The 22,507-nt window shown below is 42.6% G+C and overlaps 1 protein-coding gene across 1 annotated transcript in view; it reads right to left on the minus strand.

The window, feature by feature from the left end:
- The window catches only part of spire2 (spire-type actin nucleation factor 2), a 54,376-nt gene extending 32,211 nt beyond the window's left edge, over positions 1–22,165 (minus strand). Inside the window, exon 1 of the mRNA XM_085358731.1 lies at positions 21,868–22,165. Within this exon, the coding sequence (XP_085214857.1) occupies positions 21,868–22,165 (298 nt within the window). The remainder of the gene's footprint in view (positions 1–21,867) is intronic.
- Between the last annotated feature and the right edge of the window lie 342 nt (positions 22,166–22,507).

A 22,507-nucleotide genomic window follows, 5' to 3' on the forward strand; every position in this document is an offset into this window, starting at 1 on the left:
TCCTGGGTCTACACTGAGGCCTCCTCCCAGTAGGACATACCTGACTGGAACACCTTACCCAGAAGGTGACGGCCTCATCTGTCTCCTTTTGATGTGAAGGACTAGCGGTCTCTACTCTGAGCCCCTCCCAAATCACTGAATTCCTCACCTTATCGCTAAGGAAAAGCCTGCCCACCCCTCATACTAAGCTCATTTCTTTTGCTTGTATCCGCAATCTCATTCTAACAGTGTTAACTGTTAAAAGACGAGGCCTAGATTAACAGATTTATGGCATTTAAGACCACTAAAAGACTATCTAAAAGATCTATCTCCTCTGGTCTTAAAATGTGTTCGTGGGACTACCAACAGCCTTAGATGTTCTCATGGTTCCAGAGAGGGGCGTGGATTTCTAAAAGATCAGAAATGTAGGCAGGAGCATCATGATTCAGAGCTTTAAAAGTCAATGCTAAGATTTTGAATTCTAAAATTTACTGGAAGCTAGAGCTGGGCGATAGAACGATAACGATATGTATCGCGATATAACTTTTACTCGATAGAGAAATTAAGCTATCGCGATAGACCTCGCCGCTCTTGTCCTCTTAAAAAAAAAAAAAAAAAAAAAAAAAAAAAAGGTCAGCCGATCCAAATTCAGTAGCGCAGAGCTGAACCAATCACAGCCGCAGCGTCACGTCGCGTGACTTGCTACGTACAGCACAAGTGCCAAGCCGCACGTGTGTTTGTTTGGGAAGCAGCCAGCGGGTAATGGAGCCAGCGCATAATGGAGGAAATGAGTGTGCCGACTAGAAAAATCAACCGAGCGTGACCGAAGAGAAAACAGATGATGGTTCCAATGCCGGAGAGATTGTCGAACGGAAGAGCCAAAGAAGTTCCGTAGTGTGAAGGTATTTCGGCTATTTCAAGTCTGACAAAAAACAGAGTAGCGTGCACTGTAAATTGTGCCGAAAGCAAGTCTGGAAATACAATAAACTGGTGCATGCGTCACACTGTGCGCCGCGTTATTGTTTCGGTGAAATGAATTTCTACAATACTGTTACTGTTAATTCTACTCTCTGCAGTGTTTAAATGCTTACATATACACACAGTTACTGTCCGTCCACACATACGACTCGGTTCTGCTTCTATGCCGCAGCTTTGTTTACTTTTTCCCACCGAGGCTTCTAGACTTCTGATTGGCCAACATTTCTGCACGGTTAGGAATCTAGCGCCACCTGCTGCTTTGGCATGTTCATAGCAGCGTTTTCCTTCATTTCTGCCTTTATGTGTGGACGGGATTATTTTTTAAAACGAAAACGGAAAATCTCAGTTTTCAAAAATACCCGTGTACGTGTGGACGTAGCCTCAGTCTCTGACTGGAAGCGCTAATTCGTCATTCGGCTTTTGTCAGACTAAAGTAACTGTTAAAACTGTTTGAAAAGCTAAGCTATACAACAAGGAGAGACTGAGAATTTCCTTTTAGTTCTCAGTTTATTTGATATTGACAAAAGTTAGTCAGTTTTGTCTGTTCTTCTGTAAAACAAACTAAGATTTATTTTTAGAATTAATATTTTGTTTCTAAGTGGAATTGACAATTTAGTCTGTTTCATTTGTTCTATTTTGAAACTTAAACGCTTTAGCGGCTGCCTTTTGTGTAGTTTGCAATATTTGCCTTTATTTATCTGAAAAAGTCTCATGTTCCTTAAGTACATCTACCCTGTTGAACTTATTATGGGAAATAAATATTTAAAAACAAGCTGCTGATTATTTCACATTTTACTTGTGAGCAACGGCACATTTAAATCTTACAAATATAGTTATTTGGCTTATATCGTGATAGATATCGTTATCGCCTGAAATGAAAAAAACATATCGTGATATGAAAAAATCTCATATCGCCCAGCTCTACTGGAAGCCAATGTAATGGGCATAAAACTGGTGTAATGTACTCTCTTTTTCGTGTCTTTGTTTAGAGCTTTGCAGCAGCATTCTGGACTGACTGGAAACGATCAAGATTATTTTTGCTCAAAGAGACAAAAAGACTGTTACAGTAATCTAAGCATAAAATAAAAGCATGAATAACCATTTCTAACTCTGATTTAGACAACAAAGTTCGTAGTTTGGAGATAGTTCTTAGCTGAAAAAGGCAGTTCCTAATTAACTGACGAGAGTGTTGCTCTAGGGACTTGGCGGAATAAAAAAATAACACCAAAATACCTGAGACTCGGCTGGACAGAGGAGCCAAGAGAACCAAGATGCTGTTTGATTATAGCTATTTGGCTGTCGGGGGCAATAATGAATGTTTCTGACTTCTCAGAGTTCAGCTGCAAGTAGTTGTCTCCAAGCCACTGTTCAATGGAAGCTAAACATTTTATTAAAGAGAAAAGTTTTTGGACTTCCATCGGCTTAAAAGAGCAGTAGAGCTGAATATCATCAGCATAGAAGTGATAAGGGGAACTGCCTAATTATAAGTCCTAGAGGTAACATGTACAAGAGAAAAAGAATAAGTCCCAGAACTGAACCCTGCGGCACCCCATATGCCAGGTCCTTAGAGTATGACATAAACTGATTTTCAAAAACACTAAAATTTCTATTGGAAAAGTATAACTGAAACCACTCCAGAGCAAGACCAGGCACACCGACTACATCCCGGAGCCTGGTAACCAGATGGTATAGTCCTAACTTTGATAAGGACCAGCAGTCTTCAAGGACTACCAACTATAATGCTGTCAGGTAGGGTGTAGCACTCGGTTGTCCTTTGTACTTTTCAAATCATTAAAAGTGGATTTATTATAGTACAATAACCACCACGGGAAAATCACGTCAGTGCAACTCTGTTTTATTTATAAAGCCCCTTTATGAATCACTGAAGTAACTCTACATGTGTACAAAGAACTGAGGTAATATCAGGTGCATGCTCTAAAGCATGAAGAACAGAGTGAGCACTATAATGGGAGGACTGCGTGTTTCATGTTTCAGCAGCGCATGGTCAGAAAGCTGAAAAACTGCCTTATGTTTCACTTCTTGAAAAGTGTAGTTAAACATTTGAGTGGTGCAACCTTTTTATCTGACAAGAGCAATATGCGGACTTTGACTATGAGCTGGCCTTAAGTACACTTAGTGAATCCCTCTTAATCTCACCCTGTAGCCTGACCCTTGAATGTCTTTCACCAGCCATTATATGAAGACCTTCTGACTATATATATATACACATACACACACACACACACACATATGCACACACACACGCACATATATACAGTGGCTTGCAAAAGTATTCGGCCCCCTTGAACTTTTCCACATTTTGTCACATTACAGCCATAAACATGAATCAATTTTATTGGAATCCTGCTGTTCACAAACGCTGTCCATCTAATCTGACTGAGCTGGAGCTGTTTTGCAAAGAAGAATGGGCAAGAATTTCAGTCTCTAGATGTGCAAAGCTGGTAGAGACATACCCTAAAAGACTGGCAGCTGGAATTGCATCAAAAGGTGGTTCTACAAAGTATTGACTCAGGGGCTGAATAATTATGCACACCCCACTTTTCAGTTATTTATTTGTAAAAAAAATGTTTGGAATCATGTATGATTTTCGTTCCACTTCTCACGTGTACACCACTTTGTATTGGTCTTTCACGTGGAATTCCAATAAAATTGATTCATGTTTGTGGCTGTAATGTACGGTGGCCCCTAGAGACAAAGCATGTACAAACTCCAAAACACTTACAAATTCCAAATAGCACGCACAAACTTCAAAACACGTACAAAATCCAAAACACATGCAAACTCCAAAACATGTGCAAACTCCAAAACACATACAAAATCCAAAACACATGCAAACTGCAAAACACATGCAAACTCCAAAACACATGCAAAATCCAAAACACGTACAAACTCCAAAACACATGCAAACTCCAAAACACATGCAAACTCCAAAACACGTACAAAATCTAAAACACATGCAAACTGCAAAACACATGCAAACTCCAAAACACATGCAAACTCCAAAACACATGCAAACTCCAAAACACATGCAAACTCCAAAACACGTACAAACTCCAAATCACAACGGAAGTGCTCCAGGATGCTAGGGGGCAGTGTTGAGCTCGATTTGCAAAATAAACGGCAAGTTTGTTGCAAACACATGGGCTGTATGGGACGGTCTAGTCTCCGTCGCGCTTTCCAGGTTGCCTAGCAACCATGATACTAACCGCTGCAAACGTGTCATACAACTTTGTTTGACAGAAATGAAGGAGAACATATTTTTTTCATTTGTTTGTTTGTTTCTACAAGAGCTTTGTGTGATTTGATAAGTATCTGAGGCTGAGACCACAGGACAGTAAAACATAATTTTTGGGCTTCATTTCTGTACTGAACAGTCATTTAAGATTAGCTAGTAAATAACAATTAGCTCCCCTCCTTGAATCGCTACCTTATCGTGGTGGAGGGGTTTGTGTGTCACAGGGATCCCAGGGGCTATGTTGTCTGGGGGCTTTTGCCCCCTGGTAGGGTCTCCCATGGCAAATTGGCCCTGGGTGAGGGACCAGACAAAGAGCGATTCATAAGACCCTTATGAAAAGGACACCGAGGGAACAGTTTACCCTGCCCGGGATAGGGTTACCGGGGCCCCGCCCTGGAGCCAGGCCCGGGGAGGGTGCCCGAGGGCGAGCGTCTGGTGGACGGGCCTTAGTCCATGGGGCCCGGCCGGGCACAGCCCGAAGAGGAGACATGGGCCCATCCTCCCGCAGGCCCACCACCCGCAGGAGGCGCCATAGGGGTCGGGTGCATTGTGTGCCGGGTGGCGGCCAGGAGCGGAGGCCCTGGCGGACTGACCCCCGGCTGCCAAGACTGGCAATAGGGACATGGAATGTCACCTCTCTGGTGGGGAAGGAGCCTGAGTTAGTGCGTGAGGTTGAGAGGTACCGGCTAGATATAGTCGGGTTCACCTCTACGCATGGCTTGGGCTCTGGAACCAGTCTCCTGGAGAGGGGCTGGACTCTGTCTCAGTCTGGAGTTGCCCCTGGTGAGAGGCGGCGGGCTGGGGTGGGTATCCTAATATCCCCTCGGCTTGCTGCCGGTACGTTGGGGTTTTTCCCGGTGGACGAGAGGGTTTGTTCCCTGCGCCTTAGGGTCGGGGAACGGGTCCTGACTGTCATCTGCGCTTATGCGCCGAGTGGCAGTTCAGAGTACCCAGCCTTCTTAGAGTCCCTGGGGGGGGGGGGGGGGGGGGGGGGGGGGTGCTGGAGGGTGCTCTGTTGTCCTGCTGGGAGACTTCAATGCTCACGTGGGTAACGACAGCGAGACCTGGAGGGGCGTGATTGGGAGGAACGGCCTCCCTGATCTGAACCCGAGCGGTGCTCTGTTATTGGACTTCTGTGCTAACCACAGTTTGGCCATAACAAACACCCTGTTCGAACATAAGAGTGTCCATAAGTGCACGTGGCACCAGGACGCTCTAGGCCGTAGGTCGATGATCGATTTTGTAATCGTATCAGCAGACCTGCGACCATATGTTCTGGACACTCGGGTAAAGAGAGGGGCTGAACTGTCAACTGATCACCACCTGGTGGTGAGTTGGATCAGGTGGCGGGGGAGGACGCTGGACAGACCTGGTGCACCTAAACGCGTAGTGAGGGTGTGCTGGGAACGTCTAGCAGAGGCCCCAGTCCGCGAGATCTTCAACGCACACCTCCGGCAGAGCTTCAACAGCATTCCGAGGGAGACTGGGGACATTGAGTCCGAATGGACCATGTTCAGCGTCTCCATTGCCGAAGCTGCTGCATTGAGCTGCGGCCGCAAGGTGGTTGGTGCCTGCCGTGGTGGTAATCCCCGAACCAAATGGTGGACTCCAGAGGTGAAGGGAGCCACCAGGCTGAAGAAGGAGTCCTATCGGGCTTGGTTAGCCTGTGGGACTCCGGAGGCAGCCGACAGGTATCGACAGGCCAAGCGGAATGCGGCTCGGGCAGTGGCTGAAGCAAAAACTCGGGTGTGGGAGGAGTTCGGAGAGGCCATGGAAAAAGACTTTCGGACTGCCTCGAAGAGATTCTGGCAAACCGTCAGACGTCTCAGGAGGGGAAAGCGGTGCTCTACCTGCACTGTATATAGTGCTGGCGGAGCGCTGCTGACGTCGACTGAGAAAATTGTCAGGCGGTGGAAGGAATACTTCGAGGACCTCCTTAATCCCACTGACACGTCTTCCGAGGAGGAAGCAGAGTCTGGGGATGAGGGGAATGACCCGCCAATTTCCGGGGGCGAGGTCACTGAGGCAGTTAAACAACTCCTTGGTGGCAGAGCCCCTGGTGTTGATGAGGTCCGCCCCGAGTTCCTGAAGGCTCTGGACGTTGTAGGGCTGTCCTGGTTGACACGCCTCTGCAATGTTGCGTGGAGATCAGGGGCAGTACCTGTGGACTGGCAGACCGGGGTGGTGGTCCCCATCTTTAAGAAAGGGGGATCACACTCCTCAGCCTCCCTGGGAAAGTCTATGCCAGGGTGCTGGAAAGGAGAGTTCGTCCGTTAGTCGAACCTCGGATACAGGAGGAACAATGCGGTTTTCGTCCTGGTCGCGGAACACTGGACCAGCTCTTTATCCTCTCCAGGATATTTGAGGGTGCATGGGAGTTTGCCCAACCAGTCTACATGTGTTTTGTGGACTTGGAGAAGGCATTCGACCGTGTCCCTCGGGGTGTCCTGTGGGAGGTGTTGCGGGAATATGGGGTGTCTGGCCCATTGCTACGGGCCATTCGATCCCTATACAACCGTTGCAAGAGCTTGGTTCGCATTGCCGGCAATAAGTCGGACTCGTTCCTGGTGGGTGATGGGCTCCGCCAGGGCTGCCCTTTGTCTCCGGTTCTGTTCATAATTTTTATGGACAGGATTTCTAGGCGCAGCCAAGTGGCGGAGGGCTTTCGCTTTGGTGGCCTCAGAATCTCATCTCTGATTTTTGCAGATGATGTGGTTCTGTTGGCTTCATCGGGTGAGGGCCTCCAGCTCGCACTGGAACGGTTCGCAGCCGAGTGTGAAGCAGCGGGAATGAGGATCAGCACCTCCAAATCTGAGGCCATGGTTCTCAGCCGGAAAAGGGTGGAGTGCCCACTCCGGGTCGGGGATGAGTTCCTGCCCCAAGTGGAGGAGTTCAAGTATCTCGGGGTCTTGTTCGCGAGTGATGGGAGAAGGGAGCCGGAGATCGACAGACGGATTGGGGCTGCAGCTGCAGTAATGCGGACGCTGCACCGGTCCGTCGTGGTGAAGAGGGAGCTGAGTGTAAAAGCGAGGCTCTCAATTTACTGGTCGATCTACGTCCCTACCCTCACCTATGGCCACGAGCTGTGGGTAGTGACCGAAAGAACGAGATCGCGGATACAAGCGGCAGAAATGAGCTTCCTCCGAAGGGTGGCTGGCCTCTCCCTTAGAGATAGGGTGAGAAGTTCGGCCATCCGGGAGGGGCTCAGAGTAGAGCAGCTGCTGCTCCACATCGAAAGGAGCCAGCTGAGGTGGTTCGGGCATCTGACAAGGATGCCCCCTGGGCGCCTCCTGGGTGAGGTGTTCCAGGCATGTCCCACCGGGAGGAGGCCCCGGGGCAGACCCAGGACACGCTGGAGAGATTATATCTCTCGGCTGGCCTGGGAACGCCTTGGTATTCCCCCGGATAAGCTGGAGGAGGTGGCTGGGGAGAGGGAGGTCTGGGCCTCTTTGCTTAGGCTGCTGCCCCCGCGACCCGGCCCCGGACAAAGCGGATGAAGATGGATGGATGGATGGATGGATAACAATTAGCTAATGTTGTTCATGAGACTAAAGTCATATCACTTTGGTAATGTAAATATAATATGGCCAATATTATAGTTATTATATTAGTCATTATTAGCTATTACAGCAGTGAACATGAACTCTGTGTCAAATACTGAGCTTCAGTACAGATTCAAGTTGCAGTTATTTACATGTCTTATCACCTTAAATCTTCACTCAAAGACAAGTATATACGAATGACTGCCAAATTTATTTGCCACTGAAGCAGAAGGATGGCATCTGAATAAAACCTCTCTTGACATGCCTAGATGACATTAAAGCTTGGTTGGCTCCAAACTTTTTAAATTTGAATGAAAAGAAAACAGATTTGTTGGTGTTTGGACCCAGTGGCCCCTGTGAGTCCTCTTCTTTTGATTTGGAACCCCTGGAAGTTTATTTTAAACCTGTTGTTACTGCCCTTGGTTTTAAGTTGGACCAGTCCAGTTTTTATCATTTAAGGCGACTGGCAAGAGTAAAATCTTTTCTTTCTAGGCAGCACTTTGAAACCGTGATCCATGCTTTTATTTCTTCCCCTGTGGACTACTGTTAAGCACTTTATGTGGGGGTCAGTCAGGTGTTACTCTGACGTCTGCAGCTGGTTCAAAATGTATATTGACAGTGCATATATAGGTGTATCATATATAAGAGACAAATGTTGTTCCTTCAGTATGTTGGCATTACTAAATTTGGCTCAATGCTTACATACATGTGTAAAAAGAAAATGTACAAGCTGTGATAACTGTTTCTGATAAAATGAAGAGTAGACTGATACATTAAATATTCCTTTATTGGGTGAGAAAATCAGACCATGTCATAACTGCTTTAAGTCATACAGAATAGATATCAGAGCCTTAAACAGGCGGACTTCTACTAAATGGGTCAAACTGGGCAGAAGGTATACAAACACATAACATCCTTATAGAATATGATGTAACACTACAGATCAACTTACCTCAGAATATATAAAGCAAATAAACAATTACAGCAATATGATGCAACAAACACAGCAGTGCTACTAATCCAAAATACTCAAAGCTTCATAGAAGTGAAACAAACATTTATTTTTAGCTCTATTCTGCTGCTGATACATACTTTATTTTTCTGAACATTAAACTTGTTGCTGCCTTTCATAGTGTGTAACTTAAAGGCCCTGAGTACTTTCTCCCACACTGAAAACACTGGAATGATAAAATTATTTGAACATTACCTAATAAGACTGTTTCAGGACAGACAATAAGTTATGTTAAACTTTTCTATCAGTCCTTCACAAACAGGGAACAGTCTGTCTATTCTCTCCATCTGTCAGCTGCTGCTGGTTCTTCCTCCTCCTCTTCCTCACACACTGCTGAGTTTGTCCTGGTGGATCATCAGGGGTGCAAAGCCTCACAGATGATGTGCAGCAGTGGGTCCCTCAGTCTGTCCTCACTCTGGACACTTGCAGGTGTCACACATAGAAATCAAATGTGTGATAAGCTGCAGGATTCAAACACAAGTGTAACTTATAAATACATGTTCTTCCTTTTTTACACAATCAACAGAGAGAGAGTGCAGGACAGACAGACAGGTGACAGTCTCAGGTGTACACACTGCTACAAAACAGCACAAAAGAAGGAGGATTTAGTTTGTGTTATTACGAAACAAAAAGAGTTCCCAGATGGTACAGTGGACACATGTGTGACTCCTGTGATTAAAGCATCTTTCTTTCAGCTTAACGAGTGAACTGTCAGCTCGTTCAAACACACGTTAAAGTCCGTTTGGCTCGACACCACTGAACAGAGGCAGCAATATAACATAGCTACCATTAACAGTGCAGTGAATCCTGCTTGTGCCGTGATATTCAGGACTGCAAACCGAGCAGCATTCACTGACTTTCAGCTTGTTGTGTTTGTGGATATATGACTGACTTTAATTATCCATAAAATCATCACAATCTCTGTAAGATTAAAGTCAACTATTGAACGGCTATATTTTGAAGTAAAGGCTTTAAAACCAAGTTAGTACAAACGTCGCTAATGTCACATAACTTTCCTGACATGTGGCCAACACTAATGTTTTAATGTTCTTCATTATAAAAACATTTGCGCATAAATAAGTGACATAATATTCACGACTTACTTCTGAAAGTTTACTCTTCGTCCGCTCCGCTTCCGCCGTTTTTTTTCGGCAAAATTATCCACACCACCGCTGCGCTATGAAGTCTGGGATATGTTGGGCCATGAAGGCTACACCGACCAATCCTTAAAATTCAGGGAAATTAAGGACGCATTTGAGGGCCGCATTTCGAGCAGCCTTTGAATTGGGACAGCCTTCGTCGTGTCACTGTGACGTAATCGGCCTTAAAATGCAGCCTTTAAGGCTGCAGACCCCAAATCCGGTCATTGGTACTTCCTGGCTTGTGTAGTTACTAGGTAACAAAAGCTCAACACTGCCCCTAGCGTCCTGGAGCACTTCCGTTGTGTTTTGGAATTTGCATGTGTTTTGGGGTTTGCATGTGTTTTGGATTTTGCAAGTGTTTTGGAGTTTGTACGTGTTTTGGAGTTTGTACGTGTTTTGGAATTTGCATGTGTTTTGGATTTTGCAAGTGTTTTGGATTTTGCACGTGTTTTGGAGTTTGCACGTGTTTTGGAGTTTGCACGTGTTTTGGAGTTTGCAAGTGTTTTGTCTCTAGGGGCCACCGTAGTAATGTGACAAAATGTGGAAATGTTCAAGGGGGCCGAATACTTTTGCAAGCCACTGTATATACATATATATATACACATATATATAGTTATGAGATTAGGGCTGCCACGATTAGTCGACTACTCACGATTACGTCGACTATCAAAATCGTAGACGACTAATTTAATAGTCAACGCGTCGTTTGAAGCTTCGTAAGATCCAGACCCAGGAATATGTAGCAGGATTTAAGAGTGTAATAACAGACTGAAACAGAAGATGGCAGCAATGCATCTACAAGGATGCCAGCTGCCGTTAAACGCCAAAGAAGAAGAAGAAGTAGTAGAAGAAGCAGTCTCCGATATAATAGCTGTGTCCAAATTCAGGGTTCGCATCCTTTGGAGGAGCGACGCGACAAAGGCTGTCCAAATTCAAAGACTCCTCCAAATGCATCCTTCATTTGCCCAGATTTGAAGGATGGGTCGGGTGTGTTCTTCATGGCCCAACCTATCCTAGAATTCAGAGTGCGACCCAGCCAATTCCAGTTTCCAACAATGGCGACTGCTACTTAGTTTTAACATTACTCTTTCTGGGTCACAAAATAAACTTTTCAGGTATTTTCAGGCAAAATGTAGCTGTGTAAACTTCAAATATCTGCTCGATTTATCAAGACATTACATATTTGCAAAAGTGCTTCAACGTTTACGGAGACGTCTGTTACCCACCAGCTCAACAGCTGACCAGGTGGTCAAGGCTCACTAGAGCCCGTGAGAACAGCAAATACCCGGCACATTGTTTTCAAAACCCCTGCGGTCTTTCACTACTCAGGTTAAACATGATATATAAGTCACTTAGATAACTTAAAAATGTTATAGTTTGGCTTTTTTTCAGAATTTTATTTGTTCCTGAGTAAATCGATTTGGCTGAGATTAAAGTTATTGTTTTCACACAGCTGAATAAACGTCAAACAGAAAACTGATTAAACAGAAGTATGAGATGGTCGAGAATTTACTCCAGTGTCCTGTTATATTTTAGATAGCAAAGAGCAGACGGCTGCGTTTATTAAATTCCACCGAGACAATCGGCAAATTTCATTAAAAGTTCAATAAACTATAATCTGCTCTTTATTTTTAGTTGGCACATACCTTAAGCACTTCGAGTTGTAAGCTAATGATAGTTATATGGAGATCGACAGACCATGTGACTTTCGTGCATTGCATTGTAGGTACGAGTGGCAGCAAAATCAAAACACTGCATCGAGTGCTAGCATTTCCAGCACCGGTAATCATTAATTCTGCGGTTTTAATCCCTACTTGCATTTTATTTGCCCCCAAAACAGTTCTGTACAAAACGAAGGAGAACACAGCAAGTCCGTAAAAAGGCAAAAAAAAAGGTACGAGGAAAAAAATCTAAGGAGTGAAAGGGTCAGACCCATACGAGCATACAGAGTGGACTAAAGACGTTAGCGTGCTGCCCAACTTTCATCACGCTCATATTTATAATGATATGGTCCTAAGTGTGAGTGTTGGGCTCACGAAATGTTTAGTAACTTCCCTGCAAAGAGCCCAGGTCCAGTTTACTTTGGTGTATCTATTTTCTGATTTAGACTATTTCATTTCACAGCTGTTGTTAAAATTTTTTCTTTGTCTCCTGTACAGGCCAACGCAATCTATTTGTCTTTTCAGGTTGTAGTATTACACAACATTAATAATTCATTAAATTTATTGTCTTTATATATAACTGGCATTATTGTTTCATTTTATTATAGAATCTTAAAAGAAAGAGGCAAAATTGTATTCCATTATGCTTTATTAGCTGCTTTGGTGAAAAACAAATCAGCACTGCAAAAGAAACAAAGAAAACCATTTCAAAACAACATACTGGAAAACAGTTATTCATCACTTGATTGCTTCTTAACCGATCAAATCTCGCTGTGGTAGTGCTTTAAACTCGGTATGACCCAGGTTGATAGAGGGTGCCCGGTCTGGATTGCATTCCAGCATTTTGTAGGCTGGTTTGCCTACAAAACACAACAAACATTAGCCCGCAAAGCCACAGTGAACAAAGCAGCATAGCGCAACGAATTCAGTTCAAATCAATATAAGACTTATTTGTAACCTACAGCAACAATTATGTTATGATAAATTACGTATTAATTACAACAAAAGACTTACCTTCGTGGAAATGCTTGGAGCAGACTAACATGTGAGTTGGAGTGTTCTGGAACATTATATTTGGTCTTCGAATAGTTGCAATCCAGGCCATCCATCACCTCTTTGTGACTTCGGAAACATGACCTGAACAATTTGTCTTCCACGACGGAATCTGATAAAAACCGATCTCTTTACCCGTCGGCTTCCCGCGTCTCTCATGCTACCGGCTATGGCAGTAAATAAAAAAACAACTTATTGCCATTCTTTGTGTTTCTGTTTATCTCTGTGTGACTGTTGTCTTGTAATAATCCATGCGCGCTAGTACCACTGCCACTTGTACCAACAATCCTTTGCGGTTTTACCCCGGAAATGACGTCACATTTTCTATCTCTATAAGGGCAGATGCATGCTGGTGCAATAAGCGATACGTTTCACGTCCAATGGATGCATGATCTGACTAGTCGACTAATCGTAAAAATAATTGGTGACTAGTCAACTATCAAAATAATCATTCGTGGCAGCCTTATTTGAGACACTCACAAACAAACAAAATCACAGTTTAGTGAAGCGGTAACGGAGCCTGCTTATGGGAAACCGTGATCTAATTAGTTTTTTTGCAATAGTAAGTAATCGGATTACAGTAATGCGTTACTTTTAACGCGTTACTGCCCATCTCTGTATAAATATACATGTGTGTGTGTTAAACTACAATTAAAATTAAAATTGACATTAAAACTACCTTAAATGTTAAAAATACACTGTGTGTTTAGAAAAAACTACACCGTTAAACCGTTAAGCACAGTGGTGGTAGCATCATGCTCTGGGGCTGTGTTGCCTCCAGAGGAAATTATGCCCATTTGATTCCTGTCGATTGGGCAATGGATATGGACTACGAGTCCATGACGAGAGTGCAGAAGCTTTTGACCAGAATCAGATGCAGAAGTTACCAAAAACATACTTATATTCTTACAATCTCACACTCTTGCTACTCAATTCAAAAGAACTTCAAGCTGTAACTAAGATATCTGCCAGCACAATTATAATAAGCCAAACAAGAATTTTCCACCCAAACTGCAGAGCTCTCCCCAACATGTCAGCAATAACTGCGTTCCAGATGGCAGCTGGTTCATGAACACTCCTCATGCATTTGGAAAAGAACATTTCAGTCTGACATCAGCTTGCTGCAGTACCATGAGTCAGTTCATCTTCTGGGTGTTTCACTTTAGATTTGTGCTTCTGCAGGGATAGTAGGTGCAACAGCTCATCTCACCAACAGGAGCCATCAATGACGTTTCAACTAAAGGTCGAGGTCAGGAGAGGGAAGCAGGTTTTAATTTTCCTCTCACTGTTCGTATCAGATGTCAGAACTGAATTTGATAAACAGAGTGAATTTGCAGCATATCAGCGAGGATGTTTTCCTCCGTTGCAGTCTCACTGTCTCAGGTTTTTTTTTACATCAGGTGTGTGTTTACATTAAAATGCTGTGTAGCACAACATCAGTCTGAGTTCATATCAGGATTCACATTAACCTCCTCCTCTGCAGATTGCCGCACTACCTGATGGGGTTTAGATTTCCAGGAAATTGTTATTTGAGACAGCTGAGGCCATGTGCTGTGAATGCTAACGTTACTGTGCATTTATATTTCCAGCACACAGAAGCAGGTAAAACAGTCAGACTATCAAAGCAGATCAGTTCAGAGACAATGTTCTTTAGCTCAACTATTTTTTCTTGTGTCTGGCAGGCATCGGATTCATCAAATCCAAATAGCTTTCTATTGGATTTCACCAGTTTTCCCTGTCTCAAGGTGAATCAGCTCGTTCTGGAAAGAGAGTTTGACTAATGAAGATAAAAATCTCCCGAACAGCTACTAAACTGACATTCCTGTTTTTAAGTGATTGAGTTTAAGGTCAAGAACAAACCTCAAGTTTTCAAGGCAACACAGAGAAGATGACAAAATCACAATTTCCATTTACTGGGGCCAAATATTTGAAGGCAGTGGTTCTTAAGTCCAGGTGTAATTTTAGGTCCCAGAGTGGGGTGTGGGGTTAGTTGAAAGGAATGCAGAGTATTTCAACTACAAACTACAAGAAGTTGGGGTGATGATCACATATGAGCTGCTGAAAGAGGTATTTTATTGGTTTCTTTTCTTCCTAAATACACTACTCATAATAAATTGAATCCAGTGATAGGTTTCAGAAAAGGTAGGAAAGGAAAGAACACTGGAAAAGTAGTTTAATGTTAGAAAAAGAAACTGACAAACAAGCAAACTTTGTTGTTTCCAGATAGACTGCATCTTTGACAGGTAAGGAATAGGAAGGGTTTGGGATCGGGAAGACTGTGTGAGTAAATAGTGCCACATTTTAGTTGTAATGTGTCTCAATGTACAACTGCAAACAATTTGAGGATTGTATAATTTATTTAATTATGTCCCATTCAACTATAGGGAATGCAGACAAGGTTGGGCCCTCGGATAGCACTGCACAAAAAATATACATAATTCTTCAAGGAAATCATCACATAGGCACAATAATGCCTCTGAAAACCATTCAGTGATCAGTGTTCTTCACTGTTCCATCCATGGTTATCCAAGTATAATTCGCGAGGGCTGCAGTCTTAGCAGAGATGTCCACACCTCTCCTCTCCCCAGTCACCGCCTGTAGTTCCTCTGGGGAACACCGAGGCCATAAAAGCCAGCCAGAGACATAATCTCTCAAGTGAACCCTCTGTCTCCCTTGTAGTCTGCTCTTAGCTGGGCATGCCCAAATCACCTCACCTAGGAGGCATCCCAGTCACTGCTTCTCAAAATGTATTTCAAAAGATAAATGTAAATGATATATAGAGCTGAATATCAAAGTATATATCAAATATATCAAATATCTGATATCAAAGTATAAAATGACATTTACACACAACTTACTCAACGAGCAAATAACAGGCTGACATTTACCCGAAAGAAATAAAATGGAAACAATTTGACAGTGCTAAAAGCAAAGAGGTAGATTACTTAAATTACGCCCACATAAATTACCCATCAAATTAAAACCAAACACTTTTCACAGTCAAGGAATCAGGTGACTATTGAAATACATAAAACAAACTAAACCTCTCAGAAATCAAAGCAGTTTGTTTTTGACATTTTCTTGTATATTGCAGAAAGAAAAAAAAAAGAATATCAAGTAAATTTTGTCATCTAAATTTTGACAGAAGAGTTAATAGTGGAACAGATTAGATGTCAGAGGCCTCATTACATCTGGAGTAAAACAAAAGCAGCAGCAACAACAACATGACAGTAATTGCCAAGCATGGAGATGGGACTATAATGTAGTCAGGATGCTTTGCTGCAGCTTTCCACGTCTGAAGGGCAGTATTACAAAGTAAAGTTTGGACTTCAGATGGTGTAGTATGCTGTTCTGGGTGAATACGGCCACATAAAGAAAGGAAAATGTCCCTGTAGCCAACGAGCTGCATTAATAATGCAGACAGACTATAATAAACTCACCACCTCATGCTGGTTTAGGGATTTGCATCACTGCTTTGATTTGGACCGTTTACTTATGGACTAGCAGAGCGTAAACCAACACAGGCTGCAAGGATAGCCAGCTCTCAGTTAATGGGAGCTAAACATCTGAGGGTTCATGATGCCAAAGTTTGAACTGCTGTTGTGTAAAATAAAAACAAAATAAAGTGATGTGCAGATCTCATAAACTCATATTTTTATTAAAAGAAACAGAACATAGAAAACATAAGTTTAAACCGAAAAATTCCCCATTTCAAGAAAAGAAAAGAAAAAACTCTAAAAAGTCAAGTTTACCACTGTGCAGCAAATCGAGCGCACCTCTCTGCGTTTCGAACACGCGTCACAACAATTAAGAGGACCCGAGGGAAGCTCGGAAAGCTAAGCAGAAGTTATTTGGAGAGGAGAGTGACTGCCGTTGGTTGAAAAGAGAGGTAAAAAAAACTTCAGTGGTGTGGAAACATTATGGGTTCGCGGAGTCAGACGTGGATCAAGTAGACACAGTGTGTAAACTTTGCTACGGTGTCATAGCTGCACCACAGAGCAACACTGCAAAGTTCACTAAACATAGATCTTTACATTTTTCATTTATTCCTTATACTGCAAACATTTGCACTGTTATCAGTATTTGCACACTATTTTATATTATTTTTTAAAGTCGTTATTCAATACATTGTTATTGTTAACCCTTTAAAGCCGGTCAGAGCAGCACGCTCCGTTTTGTGTAACTATTTTTAAATCCCTGTAGAACCTGAACCGCGTAAGCTAGCGCAATAATTTTTTTTGCATATGAAACCAGAGGAGTTGTACTTACATCTTATGCCATCAGCTTATCCTCGGTCACGGTTTCCTTCCACATAAAGCTTTGCAAAAATTGCATAAAAAGCGCTTGCAGGAACAAAAACATAATACTCCAGAAACACGCTTTGCCGTTCCTATCAGCTGTTCGTAACACTTCCGACATTGAAAAAGACGTCAACGCGAACTATCGCATGTCCGCCATTTCCTGCCCGAAACCGGAAGTGACGTCATTTTCGCGGAAAATGTAGTTTTTTACTTGTAGGCCTTAAAATCCTATACTGGTGTTTTTATAAGTCATGTTTGACTTTTCTGAATAGTTTCTGGGATGCTTAGGACTCATATTGCACTGCTGGAAATAGTTTATTTTGATGCACATGCTGTTTTCTTTGCAAATTTGTATCACAGGATTGTTTTTCGTTTTTCCTGCAGTATATAAAAATTGCTCTATCTCCAAAATAAAACTATGAAGACACTCAAAATAAATTTCCTGTTGTTGTAAACTATTTTTTGCAATTTTTTTGTATTTAAAGTTTTGAGGGATAAACCTCTTAAATTTCTCCAAGTAGAAATATATGTAAAAAAAAACCCAAAAACGATTTATTGCACTTTTTTGCTATTAATGTAGTTACTTTGGACTTAATGCATACATATTATTAAAATATGGGCTATAACAGTTGTATTTATGTATAACAACTTGAAATGCTCCCAAAAATGGCACTACAGCATGTAAAAAAAATAATATAAGCTCTGGCGGACTTGGTTCTATAGTAGGTCTTAAAGGGTTAAATAAATATCGTCAAATAATCGAGATCTCAATTTCAGTGAAAATAATCGTGATTATCATTTTTGCCATAATCGAGCAGCCCTACCTGACATCATCTAGATGGGAGCACATGTTGCTCTAAAATGTGTTTATATCTTTCAGGATTGATGATGGCTATCCAGATATGCAAGCTGACAATTCTATAGGCACTAATGCACTTTTGAAATGATTGTTGATAACAAGCCGGATGGCCTTTCTCCCTTTAGTCTGGAGAATGTGGTATCCATGTTTTCCAAAGAGAATTTCAAATTTTGTCTCACCGCAGAATGTCCATTTTAAACAACATGATCCAGACAAGACACTTCATGTTCCCATATGGCTTCTTCTTTGCATGGCAGAAACCTAACCTGCATTGTACACAGCTTGGTGAACCATGTTCATGGTCAGTGATTTCTGTAAGTGTTCATGAGCCGATGCAGTGATTTTCATGACAGAATCACGCCTGCTTTTGATGCAGTGTTGGCCTCAAGGATCATATCCAATACTGATTTTCAGCTTTGTCCTTTGCAGACATAGATTTTATCTATTTGTATTTATATAGCGTCATATCACAACAACAGTTAACAATCTTCTAGACTCACTAGTGTTGCCACAGGTCGTCTTTAGTTTCTAAAACAGCCCCACCTTGAGATTCGATTAGCTGGTCTATCCTGAAGCCAAAAAGCTGCACCGTCATATGAGTCAAGCAGTGAGAGGTGGCCAAAAGACTCCTTATTCCCTTATTCTGATTAAAAACATAGTTTTCCTCCTCAGTGAACTATTGTAAATATAACTGTGTATTGCTAAATAACAATATTGAAAAGTCATGTGCTTATTGTAGATTAGAGATGTAAAACAATGCATTATATGCCTATCAGTAGTTTGGTCCACTGCCTGCCAAATCCTGTACTTTGCAACATCAAACTTAAAACTAACGATGGGTCAGACATAGGGCTGGGCGATGTGACCCAAAATTCATATCTCGATATTTTTTAGCTGGATGGCGATATACGATATATATCTCGATATTTTTTTAAGCCGTAAGGTAAGAACAAAAAAAGAGTTCTTAGTCAAAGCTGTGTCCCAGATGTCACACAGGCACTTTTATTAACATACAGCGCAGATCAGGGGTGTCAAACTCAAATACACAGTGGGCCAAAATTCAAAACTGGAACAAAGTCGCGGGCTAACGTTAATATTTATTGAAATATATTTATTCCTCCAGATATAAGAATGAATCTTTTCTTATGGACTAAAACACGTTTTGCTGAAAAACTGAATATGGAACTAGCAAAGCTTAATACTAAACAATATATATATATTAGCTGCATAATACCAGTAGGCCAGCTCTAATAGTAATTTGGTATGGCTTCGCGGGCCAAATAATTAGGCTCCGGGCCAAATTTGGCCCGCGGGCCAGAGTTTGACACCTATGGCACAGATGTACATGAAGAAATTACTGAAAAATTAATTATCAGCATTTATTAAATAATAATGCTCCATAAATAAAAGAAAACAATGTTGTTTTTGTGCATAACAAAAAGCTCACAATTGTGCAGTCAAAATGTAAACTAACAGACCCTGACCATAATAACAAAGACAGATTTCGCAGCTGCTCTGTTCCCAAGTTCTACTGCGTGACTGACAGCCTGGAGTTTGAAATCTGCTTCGTAACCGTGTCTCTTATGGTCCTTATACACACACAATACGGTAATATTACGTTGAAGCACTGTACGTATTACTCTGCGACGCTCCGGACTACGGTAGCCGTAATGCTCTGACAATCCATCAAGCGGTGCAGCTCCGTAGCTCACCAAAGTCTAACTAAAACATTCACTGACAGATTGCTGAGCGCCGTGTACCACCTAAAATCGGTTCGCGGTCAGTAAGCACAACCAGAATTCATACATAAGGCGAACAGTCGATTTTTGAGAAAATGAAAGGATTTTAGGCCATGCATGTCGTTAGCGCGGTTAGCTCGCTAACACGTTGATGCAGTCCAGCCCCACGCACGGGGGCGATTCGCGGTAACTCGTTAACAGAGATTTGCCGTGTCCATCTTGTCGTTGCCTGCAGGTGAAGCGATGGGGGAGGAGGGGGAGTTGTGTTCAGTGAAGGAGAGGCGAGGCCGAGTAAAGTTGCATAGAGACAAAAGTGGACAAAAGAGAGGCAAACTTGCGGCTCCACAAGTATAATTATAACGTAACATAGACTATATCGATATAAACGATATTGTCACATCTTATATCTCGTATGAAAATATATCGATATTTTTTAAAAACTCGATATATCGCCCAGTCCTAGTCAGACACTCTACCTTCCCCCTTCTTTACTGTTGTAACCACGCTGCATTTTGTTAGCTCCATTACCAACAGGAGGAATCTTGTCTTAAAAAGTTTTCTCCCTTATTGTTTTACTGCAGTCACATCTTCTAATGCCTCGTCATCAAGATCTGTCCACAGTAACAATCATTAGAAGTCAATTTTCAACCAGTTCAAGGGGTTTGGCTTGCTATTTATTATTTATGACACATTCCGCTGATTGCCCGTTCCCCACACCTGTATGACAGCTTCTAAATCTAAAGCAGTTCACTCCAACAGCACTGCCATAACATCTGATAAAAAAAAAGCGATAATCCTACTTTATGTTTATTATTGAGGTCACAGTTCAGGATGATGGTGTAATGAGCTCATATTTAAAAGGTGTTCCTTGAAACAGTATAACCATTTTATGCAAATTAATGCTGTGTTTTTCAAAAAGGTTACATTAACTTTACTTTTTCTTTATGATCATTTCTCATGTAAACATCAGAACCATGACTGACCCATGATTAACTAATAAGCATGTTATATGACATTTGAACAAATGGCAGAAAGAAAAGTAAAGTGCCATCCTCAAACATGCACACAGACCCTCCCTGTTTGATCTCTGAACAGCTGTTACAACAGCTGCTACTGTATATTCACCTGGAGACTTTATCAAAAAAGGAACTCAGCATTTCACAGTTTTTCCTGAGATTTGATATCCAATATTCTTTTCTTTTGCCCACATTTCTCAGTCATATGTTAAAATGTAAAAGTATCTTCTCTCAGGGCTGCTGGCAAGAAATATCCTTGCTGTATTTTGCCTAATTGCAAAATAAACAGGTTACAGACATGACTTTAAGCACAAAATATGAATTTCTGGAGATATTGTGTCGCCATTGCCTAAGATAAGATTTTTGGAGTGAGAGGTGAAAAAAGTTTGAGCACAAATTTGCCTATTTCGGATTAAATTGAGTTTTGACTTAAGTGTCTCCGTGCAGCCTCCTCTTGAGCTGCAGTGAGGACATAAATACTTTACATGCAGCAGGTTGGTATGCAGGTACGGGCTAATTTCAGCACGGAGGGGACAAGAGGAAGGCTGCCTAAAATCCTCTGGGCTTCTAGCCACCCTTTGATGTCTCCAAAACAGTCTTTGCATAAGGAGATGCTAGGGGAAAGCGGTGCTCCATGAATAATTTATCATTTACCGGCATAATACGAGTCATCCTTGCTGGCACGAGTAGTGCGACAAAATCTAGATGGTGTAAAATATAAAAACACAAAGGCAGTTTAAGTAAGTGAAGCTCGGGGTTGCGCAAATGACCAAATAATCCAGCTGAGGGTCAGCAGTGTAGGGATTGATGCTGTTTGAGACGGGACAGGTTAGCACCGCGGCGTCCGTTACTGAGCAAGACGTTGTGAGCCAAACTCTGTATTAAATGCGAATAACTTAGGACAAAATGCTTTAGATTTGTGTTCCTGGTAGATAAAATACGACATAATGATACTATATGAAACAATATTAGACACTCTTCAGTTCCGCGTTATTATTGTGAACAAAGCATGGAGCACTTTAGTACACTTCTGGATATAAACACAAGCGCTGCTCACTGAGGCGGAGTAGTTTACTGGGAGAAATCATTGCGGTGCGGATGAAAAAAAGCGGTTATTTATTTATTTATTAATTTTTTTACAAAAATGGAAATTAAACTACGCCGAATTCAAAAGTGGGTTTTAATATTTAAAACTAACGACAGGTAAACCTGCAAAGGCCATGCTGCTTCTGGCAACTGGTCTATCCTGTTAAAATGCACTTTTTCCCCACTTGCTTTTAGTTATCAAGATAGCGGAAAGTTGGGAGTAACCGCGGCCGCCTCTCCTACCGTCATATCCTTGCTCCCGCTGTAACGATACGGTTCCGTCCCTGTGGAGGAGGATGGAGGACGGGTCCTTCACCCGGCTGACTCTCCCTGCCGGCGGGCGGGGCACCCTGAGCCCGCTGCAGCACTGGTAGCACACCGCCCATGCCTGCTCCTCGTTGATGGGCTGCTCGTAGGACTTCAGCACCTCCTCCAGAGACAGTTCCCGGGGCTCCGCCAGGTCCCGGGAAGCGTCGCGGTCCGTGGGGGCGGTCACCCGTGGGTCCCCATCCTCGCCGCTTCTGTTAGTGGATCTGGCCATGGCTGCGATGCCGTGGAGCCCATTCTTTACTCCGCAAGCACCGGAGCCATTGATGCTGACCGTCTCACGGCCCAGTCTGCTGTGCAGTCCGCGGCTCAGACGTCTTCAAGTACCGCAGCTGCGCCTCGTTATCGCAGTGATGCCGTCAACTTCGCCACCGGAAGCGCAGCGTTTCCGGATCACGTTTTCAAACAATAATAACTTTTCAAAGTAAAATATTTTGGAACCGGTGTTTCAAAGGGTTTTTGTTTTGTTTTGTAAAAAGCCAATCAGAAGACCTATGCGCATAAAGTAAAAAGAAAATAAGCAATACAATTAAGATCTGTTAGTTTTTAGTTATTT

The sequence above is a fragment of the Diplotaxodon limnothrissa genome, linkage group LG7 (genome assembly GCF_057381915.1).
Source record: "Diplotaxodon limnothrissa isolate DT_005_m linkage group LG7, D_limnothrissa_male_GT1.1, whole genome shotgun sequence".
NCBI classification, from domain to species: Eukaryota; Metazoa; Chordata; class Actinopteri; order Cichliformes; family Cichlidae; genus Diplotaxodon; species Diplotaxodon limnothrissa.